The sequence below is a fragment of the Panulirus ornatus genome, chromosome 23 (genome assembly GCF_036320965.1).
Source record: "Panulirus ornatus isolate Po-2019 chromosome 23, ASM3632096v1, whole genome shotgun sequence".
NCBI lineage: Eukaryota > Metazoa > Arthropoda > Malacostraca > Decapoda > Palinuridae > Panulirus > Panulirus ornatus.
In genome coordinates this window covers 6,618,364-6,628,337 of record NC_092246.1, presented here as the reverse complement: position 1 = coordinate 6,628,337, position 9,974 = coordinate 6,618,364, and the positions used below count along the sequence as shown (strand labels likewise).

The 9,974-nt window shown below is 41.5% G+C and overlaps 1 protein-coding gene across 1 annotated transcript; it reads right to left on the bottom strand.

Moving 5' to 3' along the window:
• Positions 1-3,252: 3,252 nt before the first annotated feature.
• On the bottom strand, positions 3,253-9,622 carry LOC139756750 (uncharacterized). Its single transcript, XM_071676498.1, has 5 exons — positions 8,967-9,622; positions 8,425-8,496; positions 7,510-7,679; positions 4,093-4,323; positions 3,253-3,634 (listed from the first exon to the last, which is right to left on the bottom strand). Exons 1-5 carry the CDS (start codon positions 9,605-9,607, stop codon positions 3,450-3,452), a joined length of 1,299 nt encoding a protein of 432 aa, XP_071532599.1. The 5' UTR covers positions 9,608-9,622; the 3' UTR covers positions 3,253-3,449.
• Between the last annotated feature and the right edge of the window lie 352 nt (positions 9,623-9,974).

Here is a 9,974-nt window from a genome sequence, read left to right as displayed (position 1 = left end):
AGAACAAATGGGAACATTGGTGAAGGGGGCTAATGAGGAGGTAATAACAAGTAGTGGTGATGTGAGGAGATGGAGTGAGTATTTTGAAGGTTTGTTGAATGTTTAAGATGATAGAGTGGCAGATATAGGGTGTTTTGGTCGAGATGGTGTGCGAAGTGAGAGGGTTAGGGAGATTGGTTAAACAGAGAAGAGTTAGTGAAAGCTTTGCGTAAGATGAAAGGCAGCAGGTTTGGATGGCATTGCAGTGGAATTTATTAGAAAAGGGGTTGACTGTGTTGTTGACTGGTTTCTGAGGATATTTAATGTATGTATGACTCATGGTTAAGTGCTTGAGGATTGGCAGAATGAATGCATAGTGCCATTGTACAAAGGCAAAGGGGATAAAGGTGAGTGTTCAAATTACAGAGATATAAGTTTGTTGAGTATTCCTGGGAAATCATATGGGAGGGTATTGATTGAGAGGGTGAAGGCATGTACAGAGAATCAGATTGGGGAAGATTAGTGTGGTTTCAGAAGTAGTAGAGGATGTGCTGATCAGGTGTTTGCTTTGAAGAATGTATGTGAGAAATACTTCAAAAAACAAATGGCACTAACCTAACCTAACCTCACCATGAGTCATACATACATTAAATAACCTTACCAACCAGTCAACAATACAGTCACCCCCTTTTTTAATAAATTCCACTGCAATACCATCCAAACCCGTTGCCTTGCTGGCTTTCATCTTCCGCAAAGCTTTTACTACCTCTACTCTGTTTACCAAATCATTCTCCCTTACCCTCTCACTTTACACACCACCTCGACCAAAACACCCTATATCTGCCACTCTATCATCAGACACATTCAACAAACCTTCAAAATACTCACTCCATCTCCTTCTCACATAACCACTAATTGTTATCACCTCCCCACTAGACCCCTTCACTGAAGTTCCCATTTGTTCACTTGTCTTACACACTTCATTTACCTCCTTCCAAAACATCTTTTTATTCTCCCTAAAATTCAATGATACTCTCTCACCCCAACTATCATTTGCCCTCTTTTTCACTTCTTGCACCTTTCTCTTGACCTCCTGCCTCTTTCTTTTATACACCTCCCAGTCATTTGCATTATTTTCCTGCAAAAATCGTCCAAATGCCTCTCTCTTCTCTTTCACTAATAATCTTACTTCTTCATCTCACCACTCACTACCCTTTCTAGTCTGCCCACCTCCCACCCGTCTCATACCACAAGCATCTTTTACGCAAGCTTCCCTAAATACATCCCATTCCTCCCCCACTCCCCTTATGTCCTTTGTTCTCACCTTTTTCCATTCTGTACTCAGTCTCTCTTGGTACTTCCTCACACAAGTCTCCTTCCCAAGCTCACTTACTCTCATCACTCTTTTCACCCCAACATTCTCTCTTCTTTTCTGAAAACCTCTACAAATCTTCACCTTCACCTCCACAAGATAATGATCAGACATCCCTGCAGCTGCACCTCTCAGCACATTTACTTCCAAAAGTCTCTCTCTCGCGCGCCTATCAATTAACATGTAATCCAATAATGCTCTCTGGCCATTTCTCCTACTCACATATGCATACTTATGTATATCTCTCTTGTTAAGCCAGGTATTCCCAATCACCAGTCCTTTTTCAGCACATATATCTACAAGCTCTTCACCATTTCCATTTACATCACTGAACACCCCATGTACACCAATTATTCCCTCAACTGCCACATTGCTCACCTTTGCATTCAAATCACCCATGACTATAACCCGGTCATGTGCATCAAAACTACAAACACACTCACTCAGCTGCTCCCAAAACACTTGCCTGTCATGATCTTTCTTCTCATGCCCAGGTGCATATGCACTTTCAGTTTTACCCATATCAATCTAGAGTTTACTTTCTTACACTTTATCACATACTCCCACCACTCCAGTTTCAGGAGTAGTGCTACTTCTTCCCTTGCTCTTGTCCTCTCACCAACCCCTGACTTTACTCCCACGACATTCCCAAACCACTCTTCCCCTTTACCCTTTAGCTTCGTTTCACTCAGAGCCAGAGCCTCCAGGCTCCTTTCTTCAAACATACTACCTACCTCTCATTTTTTCTCATCTTGGTTACGTCCACACACAATCTGAGCCTTCAAGGAGGATGAGCACTCCCTGCGTGACTCCACCTTCTGTTTCCCCTTTTAATGATTATGATTACTGATTATTAATTATGATTAATAATTATGTTTATACATACATACATACACACATGCAAACATTTAATGCAAAACAACTTTCATGGCTGTAACTGTTACTAGATTTTCATTAACTTGGTCAAAATGGAACTTTTCTAGAGTTTACCTTTCTACATTGTGGAGGGCCTGATTACTATGCTAATTTTGTCCTGTTGATTACCTGAGTCATTCAAGTACCAGCTTTAATATGCTGGTACAGAAATGGTAAGATAGACACAGTAAATGATGAAAGCATCTTCCAAGGAGTCTTTGGTGTAATTTCAGCAAAGGTTTTTAGAAGCATCTTAAAGTCACAGCTTTCCATGTGAAGTTTGGCTGCTCCCAAATTAGTGTGGTAGAAACTACCTAGAGTTGTGCTGCTTTGTCTAAAGAAATTATCCTTGGTTTTATTATTTAGGAAATTCCTAGTGTCGAGAAGTAAGTCAAATATATCACAGAGTTTCTTAGTCATTTAAACTGTTGTAGCCTGTCCAGAATACTTCCTGTGTCTCTCATCTCTTACCCTGCTGAAAGATCTACATCTCATGCCAGCTCTCCATTCACTCTTCTTATTCTTCTTTGGCCCTCTTCTCCCCATGCCTCACATTGCCTTGGTCCATTAAAGTTTTTTGTCATTTCAGGTTTGGAGGATTTTAACTTAAAGAGCTCCTGTTTCAATAGATGCCTCTATATAGTTCAGGCTAGGATCTTGCAGTCTGTTTTGTTCACTATTTATTTTCACCAGGATGTTGTACCAGAAAAGAAGGGTGAGAATGTTGAGTGTAAATAGATGCCTGTAGAAAGTTCTTGCTTACATCTTGTAGTTTCTTTTGTACATAATTATTTCAGTTTATTTTCACCAGGATCTCAGAAAACAAGGATAAAATTGTTGAAAGTGAACACTTTGAAAAATTGTCCTCTATCCCCCCCAGGTTTCTGAAATGGCTTTCTTACCCTCGACATTTTTTTCTAGTACATCTTCCATGTCACTGAGGCCATTTCTTGCTTTAAAAATGGGCTTGCAGAAGAATACATGTCTTTAATACTTGTATTTTTTTATTGATATTTAAACTTGCTGTTTAAGATATTAACAAGTTTACATTCCATGCTCAATACATTAGATTCTCAGTGCTATTAATATAAAAATGTTCACGAGGGATTAATTTCTACTGAATGACCTTTGGTGTAAGTTCTCAACATTCGGGAGGCAGTTGAATGCCACTTCAGGATCACAGCTACTGACAAGTTTTGGGTCTGATTTTGAAGGTGACATTCTTAAGAGTAGTTCTGTCTGAGTACCAGGTGTTCCAGGTTATACCTCTGGAGTTCTTTTGCTTCTCTAGAAGAAGGCTTGTTGGGCTGGCAGTGTGGCATTTCTGGTACCAGAATCCTCCATGATATGTCACTGCACAGTTGGTGTCTGTAAACATTGTACATTAATTATAACACTGAAATAATCATTGAAATTGCAGTTCTATGATAATATCTTAGTCTTTTAGAACAATTTAAAACAAAAATTGTATTACTGCACATATTTTCACTTTAGGTGCATATGTCCATCACGTTTTAAAACAATAATTTAGCTGGATTTTGTAGAGTAGCTTATTTTAACATGAGTAGATTTAGAACACTGTTGGCTATGTAATTTGGCAGGCTACATTTTAATCAAAACTGAATAGTTAAAAGAATTTTATGAGACACTTCAAGCAATACTATATTTGCGTTGCATAACGGCTAACTCAGTACTTCCCTCCTTTAATGCATCTATTGTAAGTAACAAAGTCTTGAAATCTTTATTGCAAAGCTTGCATTCCAAAATGCTGTCTTGATAAAAAATATGTGCATATTATACCTTTGAGATCTATGGCAGTTACTCACCATGACTGTCATTGTCCCTGTCTGAAGTAGAGAAACGCATATTATCATGGATAACGAGAGAATCCCCAGCATTGCCAGAGAACTGAGAAACATGGAGTCGGAACTCAGTGTCCTCATCCTCCACCATGAACGCATGGTATTCAGCCCATCGCTTCTCTCCATCCCAGTCCCCCAGCTCCACTCGCAGCATCTGGGGATGCCTAGCCGTCATATCATGGAGCACATCATTCCCTGCCCAAAAGTATATATGTGCAGTACAGTGTCCTCTTACCTCTCAAAGTGTTTCATTCATAAATGCAAATGAAAAAGGGCCAAACTATATGTAACAGGTAGTGAAACTTGAACATTATGCTATACAAAGAGTGTTGTATTAAAAGCAAAGGTATACAAGAAACTGAGCAAAGATGTTTTACACAAAGGTATTAGATTCATGTCTGCAGCACATATGGTATTTAAAAACTCATGGGCACTTCATCAACAAGTCTTAGGAATTATTCAGTTATTATGTGTAATAGTGCATGCGCTCACCAGACAGAATTTTGAGAAGTGTCTACATAAGGACCATTTGCAAAGTTTGATTAAGATTATCCCAATCATTTGCAAGGAGATTTAGATGTAAAAGCTCTGTTAACTTTTTGAAGGAAAAGCAGTTAATAGCGATTTGGGTCGCTGGACATAATTTAAAGAGACCCCGAGGACCATCAAGGCTAAGCTTGGTTCAGATTCGTCCAGTAGTTTTAGAGAAGCTTGAACTGTGAAAAGTAACATTAATGATAATGAATGCCAAGTGATGGTGAAAGGTCAGATAACCTATGGCAAGGTGAGCTAACAGTGTAGAGGCTTACAAGAACTTGTATTGCTCCCCTGACTTTAATTTTGGCTAAAACATACCTGACAGCAGCTATCTTGGATGGTGAGTGGTAGGAAGCACTGGATACTGTTTTAAAAAGGGACTACCCAAAGACCATCCCTGTCACGTTTGGTTCAAACTGGCCCTAGTGGTTTCAAGGGGAAAGTTTGAAATATAAAAAGTTCATGGATGCTTAACGACTATTTTAAGTAACAGTGTCTATACTTCCAGGATAGTAGTAAGGGTCACCAAGTGCCACTTCGAAAAGGGACCACACAAGGACCATCCCTTTATAGTTGTCTCATATTGGCCCTGTTGTTTCAAATTTCAAAATGAGAAAATTTATTGGAGAACGACGAGCAGAAGCTCACATTGCCTTTGGCCAGGGGAGCTATTACAAAAGAATTAGAGGCTTACAGGAGCCTGTATCATATTCCTGGTGTTTAATCCATCAAATCATTAATAAAAGATATTTTGGATGGTGTTTGTGACCATTGGAGACAACTTTGACAAGTTACCACTCAAGGAAAATTCCTGCTAAGTTTGGTTTAAACAGGTCCAAAGGATCGAAAGGAGAATGTTAAACTGAAAAGTTGACAAGCAACCAAATTACTGTCAACAACAGTGGTCATTTTGGATGGTGGTTGGGCTCAGCAGGCAGTTTTGAAAATGACCACCAAAGGACCATTCTTTGCAAGTCTGGTGCTGTTTGGCCAAGTCTTGTTAGAAATTATTCGGATGTAACAATTTAATGGACATAAAGAAAATAAAAATAGCCATCTGGAATGGTGGTCGAAGTCTACTGAAATAATTTTGGAAAGGTACTATCCAAGTTTGTTCCTGTGGTTTCAGAGGAGAATGTTGAAGTATGAAAAGTATACAGACATATGATGGCTACTTTTATAGTCACCAGACACATTTCTGGAGAAGTACCACCCAAGTAGTGTCTCACCCAAGTTTGCTTCAAATTGTCGCATTACTTTCAGGGAAGAATGAAATGTAAAATATTTTTACGGATACGCAGAACGATTTTTTTTCAGGAACATCAGCCAGCTTGGATGATGGGTAGTTGCCAGACAATTATGGGAAGAAACATCCTAAAGACTATCCCTGACAAGTGCAGTTCAATTTAGCACAGTTGTTCCTGAGAAGAATGAAAAGTTAATGGATATAAAATGACTATTTTCACCAAGGGTGGTCATCTTGAACTCTGGTCAGGGTCACTGAACAGAATTTTTGGAAAAGGACCACACAAGAATCATCCTAGCCAAGTTTGACAAAAATATTTGAAGCGGAAAAGTTAACAAAGAGAACGATTATTAAGAGTCCATTTTGGATGGATGGTGGCTGCGGTCAGAGACAAGACCTACGAGAGGGCAGGAATACTTGGGGTTAAAATCCCTGAAGCTCAGGGACAAAATAACTGGTCAAGTGACAGAAAAGTTAATAAACATAAATTCTTAGAAATTATCACTTGATGCTGACTTTTCCGTCATATGGGCCCAATAGCCCCCTCCCCTGAATGGTCATTGGGATCATAGTTAACCCTTCCCCTGGGCCCGCATCTTCCTGGCTCTCGTGGGGGCCGGGTGGGATACAAGCCCAACTTCCTAGGCCCAGTGCTCAGGTCCCTCACCACCAACAGGCCGCCCTAGAGCACAGGGTCCACACCTCCTGAGTTGTAGGGAGGTGTTTAATGTCAAACAACTCTTGGGTCTTGGCAGCCCTGGCCACAGGACATTTTTGAAGTACCATCACCGTAGCGCAATCCATGACTGGTTCCGTTCAAATTATCCTAATGTTTATTGCTAATATGAATGCGAATTGTTAACGAACATATGACGATTACTGTGTGTACCAGCTGCCGTTTTGGATGGTGGTCAAGGTCGCCGAACAAAGTTCTCAAAATGGACCACCTAAGGATCATATTTACCAAGTTCTGTTAAGACTGACCAAGTAGTTGAGACAGGCGGACTAAACTGCGAAAACTTAACGGACACAAGACTTATTTGATAACAGAAGTCATCATGAATTGTAGTGAGGTCAATCGAAACAAATTTGAAAAGGGACTGTAAGCACGACGACCCCTGCCACATTTGGATGGAATTGACAACGTAGATGTGGTCTTGGAAAGAACCATCCAAAACTGGTAGCGCACATGAGCCTGTATCACTCTTTTGGCTTTAAATGTTCTGTATAATTAGAAACAACGGCCTTTTGGATAGTGGTGGGGGGGGGGGGATCACCAGTTTTGATGAAGCATCACCGATGGATTATGCCAGCCATGTGTGGTTGAAATCCACCTCGTAACTTCAAAGATGATTGAAATGTAAAGTGAATGGACGGACACTAAGTGATGGCAAAAGCTCAACTGATCTTTGGCCAGGTGGCCTAAGGAGTATAACCATGAAATCAACATATTTTTCATCTCTTACGTAATACATTCAATTATCATCAGTACTACAGTGTGAGCCGTGAAAAATAAATATATATGTGTTGAGTAGGAACAATTTTGTTGTCTCACTGCAGCTCAGACTATTAATTCCAAACAACCTTTTGATACCTACCAATCCAGAACTCGGTGCTTGGGTCGCCGAAGCCCCTGCGATAATCTCGCCAACCACGGTTGAAGTTCACCTGTTTGTCCAGTGGCTGACGGGACAATATTACCGTCCACCCACCTCCTTCATTCTCCAGATCACACCATACCTGAAGACCCACGTCACGCCGCCCACAACTGATTGAAGGTAATAAATTCTAGTAGTGATGTATTTTGTGTGTGTGTAGCAGCGCCACTCATCATTATGCAAAATTTAGAACCAAGTGTGTCTCACGGTACAGAGCTGCCTTAATTCATGTATACTGGTTGGGTGATGGTATATGGTACGCCCCACGGGAGGTAGACAACTGAAGGTGTCTTAAACAATTGGTTTGGGACAGGGATAAGGGAAGAGAAGAGGATGTTGGAAGGTAATGAGTGTACTAAAAATATGGGGAAAATAAGGGAATAAAAAGACAATGATAGAATAATAGATACAAGATGTTGTGGAAGAAAATAAGTACACAATAAGGGTGTAGAGATATAATAAGTTGATAATAGAGGGTGTAGGGAGATGATAATAAGTAGGAATAAGAGGGTGTGGGGAGGAAATGTGATAAAAGGAAGCGTGGGTAGGGAATTAATCAGGGAGTAGAGAGGGAACATCTGGGCAAAAGAGGGTGTAAGGAGGGGATGATTGGATAAAAAAGAGTGTGGGGAAGGTAAAAGAGGATGAGAGAGGGTGTGTGGCGATAGTAAACTGGTAAAAGATGGCGTTGGGGTAAGCGATAAATTGGGAAGAGGATATGATAAGGGCGAGGGAGGGGGTGGGCATCAATAAGACAAAAGCAAGTTGAGGAAGGTAAGAGGGATAAGAGTGGGGAGATAGAAGAAAGCGGTGGCGAATGGTTACACGGGGGGATAATAGATGGTGGCCACTGACCCGACTGGGAATATCTCGTAGACGCCGCTCTCGCTCTTGCCGGCCTGCATCAAGTCGTAACAGTCACGGGGCCTGCCAGGAAAATACGACATTATTACATCTGGGGCAACAAGGCCACACCAGTGAAAAAGTAAATAAGATCTGTGTCTTTTAGAATTTGATGCATTGGTTTACTGACCTCCCATGTATCACGAACCGTTAAATACAAAAAAAAAAAAAAAAAGAAAATACTAATCCTAGTCAGATTACCGTAAGGTAAAATGTTTTCAAGTGATTGAGGGGGATTTTTTTTTCTACTTATAACCCTCCGTCATGGGAGCTCACAAGAGCTTTCATGTCTCAGTCCTTAAGATAAAATCATAAGTGTATTCAACAATGAATAAGGTAAAACAATAATGGGAAGATCGTATGTATGAAAATCTAGACATTGTTTCCAGTGTAAAAGCGTGTGTTAGCTTGGAAATATAGTCAGCTTACACCGTGTTTTAGGGCTCAAGCGAAGTTGAATGGTCTGAATAAACATCTCTAGGAATTCAACTCACCGGTCAGTAGCAGGGAAGTTGCAGTTCTGATTGTGAATGGGCGTTGGCTGTGGCTGGCTTGACGTGTTGCTATGTGCCAAGACGATTTGATGTGACCCCAGCTGCCTCACATCCTGCTGCAGCTGCTGTACAGCCAACGAGAGATTGTCGATGGCGGAGACTCGCTGATGATTGCAGGAGCCGTCGGTATTTTGTCCACCAAGAGCCCTTACCTGCTCGCTCAGCCGCGCAATTTCTTGGCTTTGCCTCGTCTGTTCAGTCTCCAGTTTGTTGATGAGCATCACCAACAGTCGTGACGAAAAGCCGGCGCTTAGCGGGCCATCTGTATTCTCAGCTACGTCCAAGCGGTCGCTACTGCCTCCTAGCTGTGACTTGATCTCCTTCATGTGTCTGAGGGTGGCGTTAGTGTAGGCCAGTAGCTGGTGCACTACCAGAGCGTCAAGTTGATGTACCACGCACTGGTTCTCTGCGAGGGGTGTACCTACGACGGACGGAGCCCAAGCACCAGCAGCGTCGCTACCGTCTGGATCAGCATGTCTCCCGGTGCTGTATTTGCCTTGACCTTGTGACGACTCTCGCCTTTTCCCGTCAGCTATATTCCACAAAGTTCTCAGTCGCCACACACTGCAAGACAGGCGCATCTTATTATTTACAGAAAGAACATTATCTCCCATGACGTGTTCAACTGTCGTTATTTAATTCACATGCCTCGTTCATCAAGATTCAGGTATTGGTTGTCACTCTAGAGAATACAGACTCTTCAGAAAATGGTTTAGCACAGAGGTAGGTAAGCCTGGTGGAATGTGAGTGTACATATGATGTCAGAGGGCGTCTGGGGATGGGCGGTCGGGCCAGGTGGGGTTGCCAGGCACCAGGCGGTCACCCCCATTAGAACACTGTACTTGGCTGACACAGAGCGTGAATTGGGGCGTATTGTAGATCAATATTATTGTTTTTCTTCCCCGTTACCAATGTATATTGACTATGCATGTTGCAGTTATGGCATTT

Coding starts and splice junctions, on each gene's coding strand:
- LOC139756750 (XM_071676498.1), bottom strand. CDS start 9,607: ATGCGCCTGTCTTGCAGTGTGTGGCGACTGAGAACTTTGTGGAATATA. Junction 8,497..8,966: donor AACTTCCCTGCTACTGACCG/GTGAGTTGAATT, acceptor TTTTCCTGGCAG/GCCCCGTGACTGTTACGACT. Junction 4,324..7,509: donor AAGCACCGAGTTCTGGATTG/GTAGGTATCAAA, acceptor ACTTTTGGGCAG/GGAATGATGTGCTCCATGAT.